At 37.7% G+C, this 20,694-nt stretch overlaps 1 protein-coding gene across 3 annotated transcripts; it reads right to left on the bottom strand.

Moving 5' to 3' along the window:
• Nucleotides 1-235: 235 nt before the first annotated feature.
• Nucleotides 236-20,690, bottom strand: MSANTD4 (Myb/SANT DNA binding domain containing 4 with coiled-coils). Of its 3 annotated transcripts, XM_069080481.1 has the most exons (4): nucleotides 20,552-20,671; nucleotides 19,892-20,008; nucleotides 2,651-3,272; nucleotides 236-2,248 (listed from the first exon to the last, which is right to left on the bottom strand). In XM_069080481.1, exons 3-4 carry the CDS (start codon nucleotides 3,122-3,124, stop codon nucleotides 1,670-1,672), a joined length of 1,053 nt encoding a protein of 350 aa, XP_068936582.1. In that variant the 5' UTR covers nucleotides 3,125-3,272; nucleotides 19,892-20,008; nucleotides 20,552-20,671; the 3' UTR covers nucleotides 236-1,669. The 3 variants fall into 3 exon arrangements, with proteins under 3 accessions (XP_068936582.1, XP_068936581.1, XP_068936584.1); XM_069080480.1 differs by lacking the exon at nucleotides 19,892-20,008 and having other exon boundaries at nucleotides 20,552-20,690; XM_069080483.1 differs by lacking the exon at nucleotides 19,892-20,008 and having other exon boundaries at nucleotides 20,480-20,600.
• Nucleotides 20,691-20,694: the final 4 nt, after the last annotated feature.

Below are 20,694 nucleotides of genomic sequence, written 5' to 3'. Positions count from 1 at the left end.
TAGTGAGGATTCTATTTTATGCATGGGTTGGACTAAATGGTGGTGATGGTCCATTCCAACTCCAAAATTCTGTGATTCTCATGTGCAGTGAGAACAGAAGTCATTTTCTCTCTATTCTTTCTATGCTCAAAGAGACAACCCTAAAGACGACTCATCCTCTCTCCAGGATCTGTGTCCCAAGCACAATAATCCCATTTGCCTTAGACACCGTACTTGAAATAACAGACCCAGAGGCCATCAGTATAAGTAAATTTATTTCTATGGCAGAAGTGGTTGTCTCAACAATAGAAAAATAACACTATTTTGCAGAGTCAGGAAGTACAAATATACCTATACACATATAACCTATGTAGGTATAACCTATGGCATATGTCCTAGTTTTACACATGAGCAAGCCATTCTGGATTTCACAAGGAGCAAATACACAGCCAGTCAAGTTCTGTCAATGTGTGAGATGAATTAAGTGCTAGGCTTCAGTTCTATAAAACAGAAAATACAAAAGTTCTAGTTGAAAGATGTTTCCATTTTCTCTCCCCCTTTTATTTTTTAAAGTGAATGTAGTGCTCATGAAAGGTGCTAAATTGATCAATGGAAGACTTCAATTCCCAGAACCAGTCAAGAAAGCAATAGCTCTACACCCCAACCCACCAACTTTGACTGGACCAGGGGTCATGACCTGAGCATGGAGGAAGCACCTCCAGTATTAGGGAGAGGGTTTTCACCAATTTAAATAAATCCTTAAGTTTCTGTGACTAAATGCCAATGGAGCTGATAAAACAAATATTTATTATTCCTTGGGGTGGGGCATAGAGAAGAAATCCATTTTGTCTTAGCAAGTATTATGCCCTTCCCCCCAACTCCTTTTTGTAAAAGCCTAAAAAATTGCAGCAGGGTTTAAATTCATGTACAACTGCAAAATTTCTATCATGCTCACCCATTTACTTGTTCAAGTTTTTAGTTAATATAGAGAAGACGGATTTTTGTAGGACTCAAGATGAAAGGGGACTAATTCTTCAGCTGTATCTACACAGGTCACAGCTGTGACCTACACAGGTCTGACACTGACAAAAATATCCAAAGTCATCAGGATAAGTTGAACAGTTTTTGAATATGATTCATTTTAGGTAAATCTCTAATGATTCCTGAACTGCTGAGACTTAAATGGCTGAAGTGTGTGTGTGGGAAAAATTATTATCATTCAATACACTATAAGATAATTAACTACACATTTCTACATATATAATATTTAATGTTTTGGTCATTTAAGTAATTCTACATAAACCCACATGGGTTTATTTCAATTGTCTGTAGTTTTAGGAGTAAAGTTAATATAATATTGAAATTACACAATTAGCCTAAACATGAAGGTGCTTATGAATCCTGGACACATTCTACACAACATCCTAAGTAACATTACTGAATGGAAGAGAATAGCACATTCAATTTTCCTATTGTGAAAAAGCTATCTCACATAAAATATGTACTTCTTAGTCACAATGAGTTATTGCCTACCACAACTTTTTTTTCTTTTAAATACACTAACAAACTGACAGGAAAAACAGCTAAAAAAAAAGCAACAATTTGTTACTACTTGATTTAAGAGAAATCCTACCTATGACTTATAAACTTTTACATGAAGATATCCATTACTTATGGAAACTTAGAAAATTCATTTCAAGTGTCCCTCCCTCTGAATACGAAGCCGTTCTTTTTCTATCTGTAAGCGTTCCTTTTCAATCTGAAGTTTCTCAGATTCAAACTTCAAAAACTGCAACCTGTCTTTTTCCAGTTGCAAGCGTTCCTTCTCAAGTTTTAATTTCTCAGTTTCTAAATCCAGGGGCTGCAGAATGCTTTTTTCTGCTTGGCCAAGATCATTTTCCAGAGCAGGTTTCTCCAAATGGACAACCTGTAACCTCAATTTTTCTCTTTCGATCTGCAGCCGCTCTTTCTCCACTTGGAGTCTTTCGTGCTCCATGTCTAAATGCCATAACCGTTCCTTTTCAATTTGCAGGCGCTCTTTTTCTATCTGTAGTCTCTCTGCCTCAATATCTAGCCGCTGCTTTTCTATCTCAAGCTTTTGTTTCTCCAAGCTTATAAGTAAGTACGAATCATCATAGGTAGACTGAGGCTGTATTGAGGAAAGAGTACCAAACTCTTTGATGTGGGGAAAATCATCAAGCTCATTTTCCCTCTTGGAATCTGGCACCACAGAGGATAACATTTCTTCTTCCTCCTCCTCCATTTCAAACTGCAAGAAAATAAAAGAGGACTATTTAAGTATTTATTTACAACTCCAGTGAAAGCACTTTAATCCCCAACATGGCTTAAAATCTGGATTGCTTAGCCATACAAAATAAAATCACATGCTAAAATTCCCCAAATGTCAAAGCAAAAAAAAAAAAATATATATATATATATATATATATATATACACACACATATATATAATATATATTGTTATAATGAAAATCTGAAGACTATCATAGGAAGCATGTTTCTATGTATATATAAAGGTGCATATTTGTACATGTATGTATATATGTGTGTATGTATATATAAACAAATATAATCATATATATACAAATATTTTTCTCCAGTCAAGGAAGGATTATATGCTAACACTGCACACAGAACCACACTAACCACTTACTTCAAAATTCTGTGGACCCTTCTCTTCCTCCTCCTCCTCTTCTTCCTCCTTGACTTCTGTTAAGGAGCCATCTGGTTCCTTGAAATCAGTTGTATTTTGCCAGTCCAAATTAGACTCATTTGGAAACAAAATCTTTTCATCCAACTCTTCAGTGAGAGAGTCATTGAAATCTGATGATGAAAGGGGGAAACCAGAGCCCACCAGCTTTATGTTTGCCTTCAACCATTTCCTTTTCATAAGTGCTCGCCAGTCCAGGTATCGCCTTTTCACCTCAGTCCCAGTTCTTTGTTCTCCTTCCCCCACAGCATTCACACACTCAGCAATCTCCTCCCAAGCCTTCCGTTTCATCTCATTAATTGTTGTGTTGAGCTGCTTGGAAAATATTACTTCTTTCCTCTTTCTAATTTCTTTCAAAAGGGTCTGAGTTTCTTGAACACTAAAATTGCTTTTCCTTTTTCTTTTCAATTGCTTCATTTTCCCAACTTAAATACAATTTTTACCGTCACAGCAATGTGAAAGTACTGAATAAACTCTAAAAAGTGCAGGTACCAAAGACAATCCCTAGTTGGCACTTTGTTTTTAAATTACTGCTCTCTACTCAGCTAGAAGCAGAGGTTGGATCCTAAAGGGAAAAAAGAGCAAAGAAATCAATCAAAAAACCCAAATCAGTCTCCAACACAGGCGGTACCCATTTCCATATAATAAACTTGGTTCAATAATAATGAAGAATCATTATGCCAAACTGGCCATTGAGGAGAAACAAACACAGCTGTATTCTTTTAATACTCCAATTTATAGTATAATTTTAGGGATAGATCGTAAGTTCCAATGGGAGGAGGAGTTACTCCCCGTGAGTGCTGGCCTTGGAGTTAGGAAGCCCTGCTATGTACTACTATGTGACCCAGGACCAGTCATTTAACTTCTCAGTGACCCAGACAGCTCCTTAGATTTTAAGTTGCAGAGTTGAAATGGATCTACATTATTCAAGAAAATGTCCTCACAAGGAGTTTCCTTTATCAATAAAAGCACAAGTCTAGTTCCTCTTCCATTCTTACCCTGCCCCATAGAAAAAAACAAACCCCCAAACTTAACTTCACATGGAATAAATTCTGAACAACTATCACTGCACTTGCTAAGGTTGAAATGATACTACCACCTAAAAGGCTTCTTTAGTACTTTGGTGCTTAAAGTAGAGGTCATTTAAAGAATGGCCAAACAACACCACCACCAAAAAACATAAACCACTATTGGAGACTAATCATAATAGTACACATTTAGTTACATTGTGATTTCCTCTTGATTAAATACTTTTGTCACAAGAGCCTTGTAACCTATAGCAGATACAATTATTTTTATTTCAATTTTACAGATTATTATTTTAGAAAATTTTTTCTGTTTGCTTTTTTTTTGCAGGGGGAAGGCAGGGCAGTTAGGGTTAAGTGACTTTCCCAAGGTCACACAGCTAGTTGAGTGTTAAGTGCCTGAGGCCGAATTTGAACTCAGGTCCTCCTGACTCCAGGGCTGGTGTTCTATTCACTGTGCCACCTAACCACCCCAATTTTACAGATTATTAGAACACAACCCCTGATTTCCTAACTTGCCTATGATCACATGACTAAGTGAATGGTAGAGATGGAATTTAAACCCAGAATTTTCTGACTCCAATTCCAGTCCTTTTTCTAAGATTTTCTCCAACAACGAAAATGGGCTATTTATCTGAAAATCAGTAGTCTTTAGTTTCCTGAGATTAAGGGACTTTCCCATGGTCCAACTGCCAGTATATGTCAGAAGTAAACCCAGGTCTACCTGACGCCAATGCTGACCCTTATCTACTATGTCACATTGTCTCTAAGGTCTCACTAAAATTTGGATAAATATACATACATACATGTGTATGTGTATACATATACAAACATCCCCCATATATGCACACATACATATGTGTATATATGTTATAAACATGGGAAAGGAAATTTCCCACCCTTTCAACAAATGCTCACTTCTATATGAAAGGTCAGTAACCTTCATTTGAATTCCTATCACCTTTCTTCCCACCAAATACATATATCTGCATATATTTTTCTCATATACATATGTATGCACATTTCATATATAAATGCATATATGTATAGATATATCTCATATACACATGTTACTATATATCTTTTGTGTATCTTATGTGCATATATGTGTGTGTGTATTCAATAATTCCTGATATCTCTAGAGTTTCCTATTAGTTTCTGACTTCCTTCTCTCTCGTAAGGCTCCTAATACATTCACACAAAATTATTATATAACATATATTTGTGCTTTATCATCATCATCATCATCAATCATTAAAGTGACTGGCAACTGCTTTTCTTCTGATAACTTTACAACAGCCTTAAATTTCAAAACAGGGTCAGGGATCATCAATATAATAGGAAAGCAAATAGGGTTAAAAACAGTGCTACCAAAATAGTAAGAAGTCATATTAATGACTACTGGTTTTGCCTTCACCCTGTGCAGTTTATAGAGTTGTAACAAGGTGACCAGACAGTGGAACTCTTGAACTACACACTACAGCTTTTGTACCCAGTACATATGGAGGTAGCTAGGATGAAAGCTAAGTGGCACAGTGGATAGAGTGTCATGCCTAGAGTCAGAAACATTCATCATCTTCCTGAGTTCAAGTCTGGCCTCAGATACTTACTAGCTGTGTGACCTTGAACAAGTCACTTAACCCTGTTTGCCTCAATTCCCTCATTTGTCAAATGAGCTGGAGAAGAAAAAGGAGGCAAACTCTAGTATCTTTGCCAAGAAAAGCCCAAATTGGGTCATGAAGAGCCGGACACAACTGAAAACAACTGAACAAGAAGGATGAAAATGGACACAACACTCAGTCTTTTCACAAAATTGAACTCTCCCAGGTGTTTCCAGACACATTTTTTCCCTGAAATGCTAATATTTTACTAAGTTCAAATTCATTGTAAACTGACAGCAATTGATGGTAAGTTCTGTATTACCTAAACTAAGCCAAAAGTAGAACCATTCAAGAGAATCTGTCAAAATATTGAAAAAGATCCCCTACTAGCCTAGGGTACAATGTTGTCAGAGTACATATGTGCATGTATACATATTTATGTGTATGTATATGCATGTTTATATGTGTGAATGCATTATATATTGTTCTTCTAAGGATCATAGGCTTCATAGCTATTATAAATTAAGGGTCTTTAATAGAATATTTTTCTGGCCTAATGTTATAGCAGATACATTATACATAATAATTATTAAGTGCTAAGTTATTTGGTTTTGGGGGAATGTTTAAATGATGTGGACTTTTGATTAAAGGGATATAATGTTAATGGAATCTGAAGATCTTCCATACCCCAATGTAATGGCAAGCACAGAAGTAGTTCACACCTTGTTTCAGTTCAAGTTTCTTTTGAGCCTTGTATCTAGTTTGTTAAGAAACAGAATGTGTGGGGAGTGGCTAGGTGAGTAAAGCAACAGCCCTGGAGTCAGGGGGACCTGAGTTGGTTCCAGCCTCAGACACTTAACACCCACACAAAAAAACTAGCCTGTAACCTTGGGCAAGTTACTTAACTCCAACTGCCTTCCAAAAAGGCAAAAAAAAAAAAAAAAGAAACAGAATGTGTGAACCCCATGACTTGTGAACCCTAGAACTCATGAACTCCTGCAAAAGGAAGGGAGGAGCTAATGGTCATACATAAGAAGAGGTCTTGGCTAGAGAAAGCAGAACTGAGAAGAGAACTCTTGTGGTGGCAGAGTCAAGAGGGAGAAAACTTGTGGTATCCCAGCACTCTGTCTGCTCTATGTTGATATTTGTTTGTGATACTTTGCACAGAAGCCCTGGGACCTTACTGGAAGCCCTGAAAGAGGATTTTCTGGTTGTATGTTTACAGAAGTCCTGGAGGAGGGCTCTGGAGGTCCTGGGACTTTACTGATGATCTGTGCTGCCCTCTTAGACCTTGTTTGTGGGTCTGTGTTGATTTCTATGTTGATGATTTGTGTTGAGTTCTCAGACCTTGTTAGTGCATATGAGATGATTTCACAGGCAGATAGAGAACTGATGATGGTGCTGGCAATATGCATAAATATTATTGTGGCTGTCAAGCTCTTTCTTCCCAAAAACAGGAACCATGAAGGACTTGAGGTGGACTGAGCACTTGTGAACTTCAATAAGGAATGGGAACTGGATGAAGAACTAGACAAGGAACTGGGAGCTGCCTGGCTTTGAACCCAGGTGACAGTTGGAGCTGGGACCATGGAAGCTGAGAGCCAGCCTCTTTCAAGCTGAAAGAAGACTTACTTGGATACTGTGTACTGACTGAGAAGATTATGATTTACTGTGACCTAGGGGTGGAGAAGTTTGACTTTTGTACTTTGTGATTGAATTAAGGATTTTGTAATTGACTAAGTGAAGGCACTTTGTAATTGACTAAGTGAATGCACTTTGTTGAAAACAATGTGGCCATTTTAGTGGTAAGTTGTTGAGCTGTGACATGGTGAATGCTATATTTTGATTTTCTGTGATAAGCTGTAACATTGTGAATGTTGTACCTTGATTTTCTGTGAATAATTTGCTCTGATTTGTAATTGAAATAGAGAGTCTGCTATACTATGTAATCAGAACCTTGAAAGCTGTTCACAGCAGCAGTCCTCTGGAAAGCTGCTTGTGTGTGGCTTTACAAGGGAAAAGAAGTAAAAAAAAATTTCCCCTTTATGCTTGTGCACAGGTATCATAAATTTGGGAAAAGACAATTTTGAAAGAGAATATTACCAGGCAAATTTTTGCAAAACAAGGAAAAGATTTGAAGGGGTTATAAAACCAGTACTAGTACTACAGCAAAAGCTATAGTATGTAGTTCAAGAGCTCTGCCGTCTGGTCACCTTGTTACAACTCTATAAACTACACAGGGTGAAGGCAAAATCTGTAATCATTAATATGACCTCCTACTATTTCCCTTTCTCTCCATTAGAACAATGGATTGTGCTAAAAATTGGAAGAAAACCTTTCTTCCACCCTTTAGTGACATATTTAGAAAAGAATCTACCCCATTGTTAATAGTTTATATTAAGGTTTTTGTCCATAATACATTATTAAGTTATTTCAACAGCTATTTTGAATAAAGTAACCTAAGTTCAAATTCCACCTTTGCTACTTAATAACTGTAGACCTTGAGGAAGTTATTTAAACTTTTGGGACTTCATTTGCATTTTAGAAATGAAGTCTTGCCCTAGAACAGTAGTCAGTAACCTGTAAGTCGTTCCACATCACAGTGTGTTAAGAGAAGCAGAATATTAGCCTCACTAAAAGGGAGAAAACACTATGTCCAAGACAACCTATTCTACTTCTGGAATGCTCTAATTATCAGGAGATTTTCTTTACAGGGAGACTAAATTTGCCTCTGTAATTTCCACTAGTTGGGCATAAATCTGGCTTCTAAAACCAAACAGAACAAGGATAAACATTCTCCCACATGATTACTCTTTAGGTGTTTCAAGACCTTATAATATCCCCTGAAAGTTTTCTCTTCTCCAAGATAAACATCCTTCAAACAATCCTTATATGTCATGAGCTCAAGGCTTTCCTGGAAATCCTCTGAATGCCAGTTTCCAAATGAGGGCCACATCTACACAGACACCAATATGCTTACATAAAAATATATGTAGATCAACATTACAAAATTCTATATTCCTATTTTCAAGACCAATGGATACTAATAGTACAACTATTATCATGGGGGAGTATCAGAATTTCTGATATTAAAAAGAGTTATCATGCTCAAAAATATTGGGAGCCATTTGAACCACCTGGTCTTAAAGGCCTCTTCTAGCTCTAAAAACTATGCATAATCTGATGGGAAATCATCCATTTGCAACAATATAACTGACACGGCTATCAATGGAAAGTCAATTGGATGAGTAGGTGCTTTGTGACCATATATGACAACATTGTTTAATCTGTAAAGTACAATAAAAATATAAACTCTTGCTGTTGACAATGAAATATATTTTTTTAATCACAGGATATTTTAAATAAGTTTCCATAAAATCACTAGCAAAATTAAGGAGAACTTTGTGAATTATAGAAGCTGGAGAAGTCAGTCTATTACAGCTCTAGATCTAAAGGTCCTATAATTTTTAGCTCCCTGGGCAGACAGCCATTCCAGGCATTCTTGGCCACTAATAATAAAGTCATGCATGATAGAACTGGTCAGTAAGACTGCGCTTTGCCCCAGTTCAGTGTTACTGTACAAGAATTCCATAACTCTAGTAGAATCATGCCCGACTCAACTATACTTCACATTTCTATTCCTATTCTTTTATTCTATTATAAATTCTATTACTATTCTATTAACATTTAACCAGTCGACCATATGGGAATTTGGTGTGTAAATCACCACAAGTCTACAGAATATGAAAATATGATTTGACAGCATTGGTTCACAACATCTTGGATGCTGGCAAGCACTGCAACACTTGCTGAAGACATATGTCTATAATTATTTAGTGGCCCCAACCCCACCCTGCAGCTAACTTTCAGGGGCACTAGGGAATATTTTAAATTTTGGGAGAAATTAATTAGATATAATTACTAGCTTAATGTAGTTCAAAATTTTAATTTCAGACTGCACCACAGGCCTTTTGATGACATTCTTGAATGTGTGATGTTTTTGTTTCTTTATACTTCCTGCTACACCAGTAATGCCTTGAACTCTCATTTGTGGCAACTTATCTTTGCAAAGCTGGGTTCCATGGCTGTTGTGATATTAAAAAAAAATCATTGCTGAAGAGAAAATAAGGGTAGTGGTGCCCAATTTGATTCCAAGGTGTAGGAAGTTTTATATAGCTCCCAAAAGGTTCACATAACCCATTAGTAATTTAGTAAATGTGGATATTTAAGAATGAAAGAAAAACAAATTTTTCTTTCAATTTACAAGTATTTTTTTTCAAACAGCTTTAGGACATAAATACTTATTAAGTTGTTTGGACCTATTTAATAAATTTAACTGCTAAGTATTTCTTTTGGCTACAGGTACCATGAAAAAATTCCTGAGGCACTAAGAACAATGTGAGCCAAGAAAGATTGGGAACTTTTGGCTTAGCCAATGTTTAAAAAAAAAAAAAAAGAAAAGAACATTTTTACTTAAGTTCTTAAAAATTCTAAATAGGTAATAATTTTAAAGCATTTTTCACTATGCCACCCTTTAGGTCAAAATTTTGGGGTCTAAAATAATAAAACACCATTAAAGCATGTCATAATTTAAAAAAACAAGCAGTTAACAAAAGCACTCAAAGATTTGAACTATCAAGTAGATAACGATGCTCTTATAATTTTTCTACCAGAAATAACTATTGGCTGTTATTATTCATGCTTTCTGCTATTGATTTTTAAAATACTTTTCTTCCTAGAATGTTTGGGCTAAAGTAATGGAACAAAGATTAGGCACAAAGAAATAATATCTACAAAGTCTAAACCATTGGATAAAGAGACGTAAAACTCATTTTGCAGATGAGGAAATTGAAGTGTAAGAGACTGTTTCACTTTTTATTTAAAATCATACTACTAAAGCTAACAGACTTTAATGAATCAGCCTCTGAGGAATGAGCAAGATGATTTTAGAAACTCATCTATAATTCCTAGAACTATAAAATATAAAAGAAAACAACACTGCAGACAGCATCGTGAATCAACCAGACATTTTAGAAAAACTGTCCCCTTCATTATTTGCAAATAAGAAAAAAATAATAGTAAAGAGAGATATATCATATAAAAAGTTGTAAGTAACCTTCCCATTAATGTTAGTTACTGCTATATATATTACTATACATTCTATTAACCTATGCCACCTAAAAGAGTTATGACAAACTTGGAAGTATTCAAAAGAGAATAAGAAAAAAATGAGCGAAGGGTTGGAATTAAACCAAGGTTAACATGTGCCCCAGATAATACGGGGAACAACAGTAGCAAGGATAGCAGTAAACAAATAGAAAACCCCAAATATAGGGTAGCAGTCTTTACTTAGGAAAGGCAGAAGGATCCATGTTAGGCAAGGATTGTAAGTAGTTAATAATTATTAAGGAAAATTTTCCTGATAATAAAGGTGGCCAAAAACTGGAAAAATGTTACCAAGGCAGGAAAAAAATATCCTTTTCTGAAAGTCTATTTTTGTAAAATATAGAGGGTATAGAGTTAGGGTTATAGAGACCAAGCTGTGATGTGTTATTTGGGAAGTGGGGAAGAACCGTGGAGGTTACTTGACATGAAGATCAAGGTCAACCAAGTTCAACCATATCTCAGAATTCTGTCCCCAGAATAGCAGTTACTATTTTGCATAAAGCAAACCCTATCCCAAGTGTAAAATGTAGAGCCTCTGGGGGAAGGAGGCCTTAACTCAACCCAGGAGGTTGTTAGGTCCTAAAAACTTCTGACCATAATCTAGTTGAGAGTTGAGAAGAAAAAGGGAGACAGTAGCTTGGTTTAGAGTAAGTGGTAACAAAGAAGATTTAAGCAAAGGTCAAAGAGTAACCATATTCTTGACCAAGATTGTGTACTTACTGGTGCTGTCTGGCTGACAAGTTTGAAGGAAGATTCCTAATCATCAGATGAGAAGTTCTGCTGAGAAGCCTAACTAAGAGAGCTGACCTAGCTTCGTAGCTATTGTATCAGGATATCAACCGGGAAGAAGCTCTGTGTCTAGGGATTCCTTCAGAAATAAGAGATGGAATGACTCCAGCAGACTGAGGTGAAGTTACAAATGGCTCTGACAGTAATACATACAGCTGAGGTCTGTAGTACAGGAGCCAAAGAAATAGAAACACAGAACACATTCAATAATTATTGTCCTTTCTCCCTAGGAGAAGCGTATTACGTACCATGGCACCCCCCAGGGAGCAGTAGAGAGTGTCTAAAAAACCCTGAAAAAGTTTTAAGCACAGTAAGCATCTCTAGGAAGTACTCCTTCAGAGCATCCTAGGTGACCTAATGCATAAAAAAGAAAAAAAAATCACACTTAAGAGGCCAGCTTGGGATAGAGAAACATGCCTGGAGATGGGGGAAGGGGCATTCAGTATGCTTCCCATCTTAGGGTGCGGGGTAGGGGAGAGATGGGGAGCAAATTTGTGGAAATGAATGTTGAAAACTAAAAATAAACAAAGAAAAAAAAGGATGTGATGAAGGTTACAACAAAGTACTGAATTAAAAAAAAAACATGCCTGAAAAAGAGCAAAGTGGAGAGTCATAACTGTCATGGAGTGTGGTAAAGTGATGGCTGATGGAGAATGGCAGAGATTGATACCTGATGTTGAATGAGTCTGGCAGAGCAGCATAATTGTATCACTAGATGCCTTTCTATCACACAAGAAATATTTCTATCTCTTTTAGTAAGACTTTGTATTACAAAAGAAAACTTTTTAAATTCAGAGATCATATTCAGATTCTTATTTGGGAAGGAATTAAGACTCATTTATTGAGCGCTTACTATGTGTCAAGCATTGTGTTAAGCAGAGGGGAAATAAATAGAAAATATGAATGATATAGCTACACATATAATTCTTTCATGCATTCATGCATTTGTTAGTGTCTATGTATATATCTATAAAGATATGAAGGTTTAAGTATAGTCCAGTCTGAAGATAGGGGAATGGAAAATTCCTAACTCTTCCAAATAGTATGTTTTTCATTGTTGTGGGTATTTCCACAATAGTACTACTACAAACAATTCTCTCTATCCTTGATTGCTTCTCCTCTATTAAATTTACTGATGTCTGTCAGTAGGCAGACCATTTTCAGTAGCATGAAAAATGCTTCTCAGGTAATTACAGTTTAACTAGTATTTTCTTCCATGGGAGTATAAAGATGGCATTTAAGAGACACTAGGTAGAATCAGTGAATTCACAACATCCCTAAATGGCGATGTTTATAGCCTCTCCAGTTTAGTCTGTATTAGTAAAAAGCCAAATCCTTATGGGAAACCTTTGAATAATATTCCGTTATTACTATTTCAAAGGATTTTGTAATGTTTTATTTTTATTTCTGGGTTCTAGCAATTTCCCTTGTTTTGTTGTTCTTATGTGGTTAATATCATTTTGAAAAATTCCCCTATTGTGCTCTTTCTATTCTAAGCATTCATGTGGAATAACTATCTTCTGAATTGCAATGAGGCACTGCTGAAATGCAGGTCAGTAAGAACTACAGATTCAGAAGGGCAGAAAATGAACACTTTGGGAATAAAGATCTGGTTTTACAAAAACGTACAGAGTATGGGGAGGCCAGGTAGCCCAGCCAAGTAAGATCATCGGCCCCAGTGTTGGGATGACCTAGGGATTGAATCCAGGCTCAGACACTTAGCACCCACCCAGAAACACCTGGCCGTGTAACCTTGAGCAAGTTACTTAACCCCAATTGCTTTAAAAAAAAATGTACAGAGTATATAAAAGCTAAGACAAAAAATGAACCAATAAATAAACTTCCTAAATGAACTCTCTTTCAAGAACTTTGAAGAGATATTTAAGGATAAAACCAAAATCAACTAAGTCAGGAAATTATTTGACAAGCTTCTGCACCCTGATTCCTATACTGGTGCCTATACTGACCTTTGCTATTATCAAAAGTATGCTGTCCAAGAGGACACTTAAAAAATACAGAATCTTAATATTTGCAATATAAATAATTGTGTTTCTAGACACAGTCACTATATCTAACCAAGAATCATTACGTCATTTTAAAAGCAGAAGAAAATGTGGTCTTGGTATGGTATATCTGCAGAAAAATAATATGGACCTTACATAAAATGTTTAAATTGTATAGTCCCACCTCATCCTTACTGTGGTAAGCCAGAGCAGCCGAGAGATTGGCTAATAAAACATTTTATATAAAACTATCAAAATGGATAAATAACACAATTCTTACAGCCCTCAAGATATAACATAAAAAAGCAGCAATTTTAACTTAAAAGCTATTCCTACATATCCAATTTGCAAAGTGGCTCTCAGTGACCTCATGATTATTACCTTTCCTTTCATTCCTCATGGCCACAAAAGACCTTGAAGCAAAACTGTTTCTGGAAGTGTAGCCCCCTCTTCTTAAAGGCAACGTTAGGTGCCACAGTGAATACAGCACTGGCCCTGAAGTCAAGAGGACCTGAGTTCAAATATGGACTCAGACACTTAGCACAAAAAAAAACTAGCTGTGGGACCTTGGGCAAATCACTTAACCGCAACTGCCCTACCTTCCCCCCTCCATAAAAAAAGGTAACTCTTGCCATGGGAGGTAAATTCCTGTTTTAGCTCCTAGAAAGCAGAATGCTGGGTTTCTCACTTGTTTTATATGGTCCCCAACAGTACACACCTCATAGCAGTCTCCTATACCTACAGACACTCATAAGTGCTGATTGGCAACAAATCTTACAAAATCTCTTTTCAGCAGCAAATCCTCTTTTGGAAGAACAGGAGAAACACATCCCCCTGCAGCCAACTGCAGGGTACCAGCAATGCCCTTCAGAAGTTAATTTAGTACAGTCAATTTATAAAACCCACATTATGTTATAAAATATATATATATTACTGTAGGGCTCTCCAAACAACAAAGTGAGGCACAGAGATGGAAAAATAAAATCAAAATGCTTGCATTGCCAGATTCGGTTCACTTAGAATTGGCACAAGAGCTAAAACTAATTTAGAGAGAAGAAAATGTATCAGAAAATATTGGACCATTTGGCACTTCAAACGAGATGTCTTACAGGTATCTCAAATTTAGAATGTCAAAAACCGAACTTGCCATCTTTTCCAGAAAACCTGCTCCTCTTCCAAACTTCCTCTTTCCATCAATGGTATACTTCCAACCATCTAGATTTTGGAGTCATCCTCAACTCTCACTCTCTTATCAGCCCACATATGTAACCAATGGCCAAGGCTGATCCATTTTATCACCCTATGTTTTGCATAATCCCCTTCTTTCCACTCATATAGTCACCACCCAAGCCCAGATCTTCATGATCACTATTCACATGAAATACTGAAATAGGCCTTAATTGATCTCCTTGACTCAAGTGATATTCCTAAAGGAGAGGTCAGACTTTGTCATTTCAAAACTCCATAAACTTCAGTTACTCTTTAGCAGCCATGGGGTAGAATACGAATTCCTCTGTTTGGTTTACAACCTGGCTCCAACATTATCTTTCCAGTTGTATTATACATTACTCCCTTTCATACATTTTTTCAGTCCAACCAAACTATCTTGTTGTTCCTTGCACATAATATTTGGTCTCAAATCTCTGTTCCCATTGCACAGTCTGTCAATCAGTCAATCAATTTATTTTATTAAGGCTCTACTATTGTGTGCAATGTTCTAAATACAAAGAAAAAGCTCACAATTTAATAGGGAAAAACACATGAAAACAACTATGTACAAACTATATACAGGAAAATGTGGGGAAAAAAATCAGCATAGGGAAGACACTAGAATTAAGAGGAATCAGGAAAGGTTTCCTGTAGAAAATGGGATCCAAGAAAGCCAGGAAGCAGAGAAGAGTGGGGATCAAATTCCAGATATAAGGGACAGCCAGTGAAAATGCCTGGAGTTGGAAGACTGAGTCTGTTGTATGAGAAACAGGAAGAAGGTCAGTGTCACTGTATTATAAGGTAAGTAGGAAGCAAAAAGTATATGGGTTTTGGAAAGGTGAGATGGGGCAGATTTTGACAGCTGAGTGGGGAATGGGATGGAGCAGGAAAAAGCTTGTTTGTAGCCAAGAGACTAATCAGCAGGCTATTGCAATAGACCAAGTGTGAGGTGATAAGTGCCTACAGCAAGGTGGTGGTGACAGGATCAGAGGATAGAAGAGGGAGAATTAAAGAGACACAAAGGTAAAATCAGCAGTCTCAGTGTGGGTAGCTAAGAAAGCTAAAGCAACTCCATTTTGTCTGCAGTTCCTCTATCTTTTCTCCGACAGTTTGTATTAAAATCCCCACCCTGTCTTCGACCTTCCTTTCTGCAGAGACAGCAAATAATCCACAATAGTCCTATCTATTCATGAGATAGCTAACCTGAGGAAAAGCCTGTCCTGTTACTAGTGCCAGCAAAAAGCCCAGTCCAATAAAGAAGTAATCCATACCCAATTTACCTCCTGCCTAAATTGAAACACATAAACTTTGTCCTTTTGTTCCTTTGCTGTGGGTGGGGCTCCCACATCACCAAGCTCAATAAACCCCGGCTGGTTCTTAAATTTCTGGTTCTAGCTCAGTTTCTGGTTCTAGTTTGTTCTGGCAAAAACAATTTTATTCACATCATCCTCCCTCAAGCCAGTAATGCAATCCCTACTCATGATGTGGCAGAATCTCTAATTTCCCTCGAAGCTCAACTCAAATGTTCCTTCTAAGTGAAGCTTTTCCTGAGTCCTTAGTAGTGCCCTACCCCACCCATTACCTAGAAATCCTTTGCATATGTGTGTCTATCTTATGTATAGTTTTATATTTATATGTTATCCCCTCCCAATACAATGTAAACTCTTTGAGGGTAGGGACTGGTATTTTTCTCCTTATGTGCCTAGCACCTAGCATGGTTATCTGCCTGACATTTAATAAATTCCTTGTTGTTTGATAACAATATCAAAAATCAACATAGAGGATGTATGGTAACCAATACAAGACTTACTAGATAAATTCTAGGATTTTGTCAAAGGCAAAGCATGAATAGTTGACTTGTCTAACAGACAAAGAGGCATCAGAGGCAGGATTTGAACCCAGATCTTCCAGACTCTAAACCCAGATACCCAATTCACCATTCTGCCTCTATGCCAGGAAACAGAAACTACAAAATCCAGCTGATGTGATACTGAAAATGAATAGCTATTTTGAGCAAAATAATGTAATTACTATATTGAGAAAGGTTACTGATTATAATTACCTAAACAGTATCTAACATAATGCTGCGCCAATAAATACAAAATCAAATCAATAAGGTCAGCCTTTCTTTAGGTAACAGAAAAGTAATTTATCCCTGACTGGACATCCGTTAGACATCAAAGTGAAGCTCATCCCTCTTTTTTTAGGGATGCAAAACACTTTGCAGACATCAAAACTGGCTTCTTGAACCATTTTTAATCTTTATCACTCCAATGCTTCAATGAATTCATGGTCCCTCCTCAATTCAGGGGTACTCCCTCCAATGATGCTGAGATCTGAACCTAATCCTTTGCAATTCATCCATGTCCTCCCATAAATCCTCCAAAGAGCTACCCAACCCTGGATACTTTTTAACATTACATGGGGACCAGAACAGAGCTGAACTATAAATCTGTTATCCCTTGCTCTTAGTTTGTATCACTTATAGATATTAAATATCTTGACACATGTAGCACTTGAAAGCATATCAAAGTTGACCTCATAAGGTTGTTGTGGAAAGAGTACTCTTAAGAATTCTCACCCCCATTTTACAGATGCTGAAATAAATCTGAAAAGGTTAGATGTCTTGTTCAGCCACTATCAGTGACAGGTTTTCAGCTTAGGTCTCTCCTAACTTGAAAGTCCACAAGAAAAGCTAACACACGTTCTGATATACCATGCTTTACACTAAACAGTCATGCTTTAAGTAAAAACAGTAAGATAAGCTAGCTGCCAGAAGAGACTGAAAATATACCTAGTGATGCTCGTATGACATGATCACTGGGTTGGATACATGAAAGTAGGAAATCTAGGATACAGTTAATAAAATATCAGTATAATACACCTATATGGGAAACCACAGTAGCAAATAGATTAGTCTGTCAACAAACCATGACTTATTCTTTTCAAAAAGGCTGACCATGAGATGGAGAGTCTTAATTGTTTGGATGGGGTATAAAGTGTCCAAATCTGTGACTCATCACTGTAGAAAACTAACAATGCAGATACACATAAATAACTATTCTGCAACTTTACTGTCAGAAAGTTGTATGGGTCACACCGAAAGACTAAAAGACTTGCTCCAGGTCACAAAGCCAATATGCCAAAAGTAGAACTCCAATCCAGGTCTTCCTGACTCCAAGGCTAGTAATCTACCCGCTACAACATGAAGTTTCTGATTATTAACAGGATTCCCAAATAAAAATATTAATTCTAAGCAATAGGACAATTTTAGTTTTTACAATATGAGAAAGATTCTTGGTCACATGCTGGTCTCTGCACTCAAAATACTCAAATGGATCTGTGAACAATACCTCCAATAATATAGATTACAGGGCATCCATGTTTTTCCACCCTTTGAGATTTTTGTCCAAATCTTCCCATAAATTTGCCACTGTAGGTTCACCTAATGTGCTGCGAATTTTCTTTGTCTGCTCATAACATTTCCAGGATGGCAGTGGAACAAATAGGCTGTCCATTGGTTGACCCTCATCCTTATCAGTGGATCAATACATCTTTGTACAATAGGTAATATTTGCTTTGAGCAATTAATACTATTTATACAGGTGTAGATTGGAATGATGGAAAGTAGGGGAGGGGGAAGAGAGAGGATTCCAAGCTTGTGGAATGGCATGGCCAAAATGTATTGGGAAAGTAGAATATGATGTCAGAAAAAGAAATTTGGTTGGAGGCGAAATAGAGTCGTAAGGCTGTAACTAGCTTGGAGCCAGGGTTTAAAAAGACTATGTGTTAGCTTCTAAAAAATCAACTCAAAATTCATTTCTTAAAAATACTAAGACTAGTCAGTTGCCCAAGACTGAAGTCCATAAATGTTCACATTTTGTGAAATTCAAATATTTTATCTCATCCTGACAGCCAGCGATGACTTCAATATACTAAAATTTCAAAACCCCAGCTCACATATATTATCAGAATTGACAACAGAAATGTAAATATAGCCCCTGATTAATTTACTAAGAGTTATTCATATTTGTGATATTATATATGTACATATATACATATATTTTGCATGCCCTGTTGTTCTTTTCATTCAAAGTTGAATAGTGATAGGATTGCTGCTACCTATGACAATACTACACATTTTTGAAAATTTTTTTTTTGATTTGTCAAGTACTCAGTATTTGCAGAACCTGCTGACAGCTCAGCCTCCTAAAAGTTTTGGCCCAAAGCCTTTAAAGAAAATGATCTAACCTGCTCCTTCATGTGGCACTGGAAACTTGGCTATAAGCCCCAGCCATTGTCTGAAAGTAGATTGTCTTGCCATCTCTGGTTGTCCCATTCCAGCTCTCCTCCCAATAGTTGCCTATCTAGGATGAATTCTGCCACTGAGTCTCTTGCCCACCAGTTTTTAAAAATGTGAAAAGACAAAAGACTTTTTTTTAGTACAGATTAATATGCTACGAATCTATTTCTAAATCCTAATTCCTAATTGAAAGGGGTAAGAATCTGTACTTTCTGCCTCTGTCTCCCCAGTAACTACTTTCTCACTCCCACCAGCAAAACACAGATTACTCTGAAACCTCATCAAAGCTACAAATGATGGCAAGGAATTATTTACCATTTGTCCTTTACCATTATGTCCTTTAAGGAATGCTCCCTAGTACAATGACATTGTTTTTCTGAAGGGTGATAGAAAAGCAATGGCACTTTTATCCTGGGACAGTTTTTTGGAGATACAATTACTTGAAAATGAAGAATGGATGACAGAGAGAATTAGACATTTGGAGAAACTACAGTTAAGTTCTGTCTAGTAACATTTCTTGGAAAGATTTTTAAAAGGCATTAGTTAACTGGTAACTACAAACATCAAATCCAGGAGGAAAGAAAACACCAAAGTAAACAGACTGCATGGGACAAAATAAATTTTGCTCATTCCTGAATTCTTACATAAGTCATTCCACAATGGGGGGAAAGCCTGATGCAGTTTATCTTCACAAAAATCTAAGGTATTGGACCAAAGATTTAGGAGGATTGCCTGGAAAAGGGAGAGGCAGGATGTTTTTGCATCAGGTTTTCTTAGCAGAGTTTCTAACTAGAAACAATCTAACCCGTGGCCAGGCTGCTGGCTAAGCCACTACCTGGGTATCCCAGGGAAAGGTGGTCAGAATGAATTCCACTGGGTAGTAATGAAGCAGGAGATAGACATTTCAGTCCAGTTTTTTTTTTTTTTTTGGGGGGGGGGTGTTGTTTTTGTTTGTTTCTTTGTAAAGGGCTGCTGGGCCTAAGGAATGGGCAATCTGGGGTATCGGGATCCTGGTGCAGGATAAGCCGAGATTGGGGAGAAAAGCACAAAGTCAAGGGCTTAGAGCTGGAAGAAATCTTATAGCTCACCCTTACAGATGAGACCAGTGATTTTCCAGGGGTGACATGGGTAGTGCCTGGGACGAAGACCTGAAAGCACATCCTCTGCCAACCACTTTCTACTACAGTCGCCGGCCGTAGTTGCACCTTGGAAGGAAACGTCTCATTTTCTAGGCTGCTAGATCTACTCCCATCCCCCCTTCCTTGCACGCCCCTCCCCCCACCTCCTGGCCTTTTTCCTCCGCCGGGAGGAGACGAATGGTGTTCTGAGGGTTTCACTGGCGCTTTGCACCACCTCTCAGCCCCAGGGCCGGTAGGCTACGGGGCTAGAACCAGGGCCAAGGCCGATCCAGGGGTAGGGAGATCCTAGAGGATCCTGGTTAGCTATTTAGCTCGCTCTCCTGGAGAGGTTATTATGCCTCCCGGGACTGGGCCCCCCGCCTCTCTCTCTCTCTCTCTCTCTCTCTCTCTCTCTCTCTCTCTCTCTCTCTCTCTCTCTCTCTCTCTCTCCTTCTCTCTCTCTCTCTGCGGCGAGGTTACCCTCCATTTAGAGAGGAGGAGCTCCGCGGCCATGCACTGCACACGGAGCACGGGCTGGGGCTGGAGCTGCCGTCTCACCTGCTAAGCAAAGCCGCGCCCCTCTCCAGCCTCCACCTGCACAGAATTTCCCCCTTGCGGGGAAATACTCACCTGCGGGGCCCCACCTGCACCTCCGGAACTTCTCCTCCAGGAAAATAAATAAATTATGCCACCTCTTTCCTCTCCTACCCTGCCGTTCTCTGCCCGCCTCGCTCTACCTTTCCAGTGTTTCCACGGGTGGCGACCGCTGCCAC

Source organism: Petaurus breviceps, unplaced genomic scaffold (genome assembly GCF_028583685.1).
Source record: "Petaurus breviceps papuanus isolate PSGF00001 unplaced genomic scaffold, PetGlider_PUasm1.0 91133, whole genome shotgun sequence".
NCBI classification, from domain to species: Eukaryota; Metazoa; Chordata; class Mammalia; order Diprotodontia; family Petauridae; genus Petaurus; species Petaurus breviceps.
This window is presented reverse-complemented; position numbering and strand designations above follow the sequence as displayed.

Coding starts and splice junctions, on each gene's coding strand:
- MSANTD4 (XM_069080480.1), bottom strand. CDS start 3,124: ATGAAGCAATTGAAAAGAAAAAGGAAAAGCAATTTTAGTGTTCAAGAA. Junction 2,249..2,650: donor AGGGTCCACAGAATTTTGAA/GTAAGTGGTTAG, acceptor ATTTTCTTGCAG/TTTGAAATGGAGGAGGAGGA.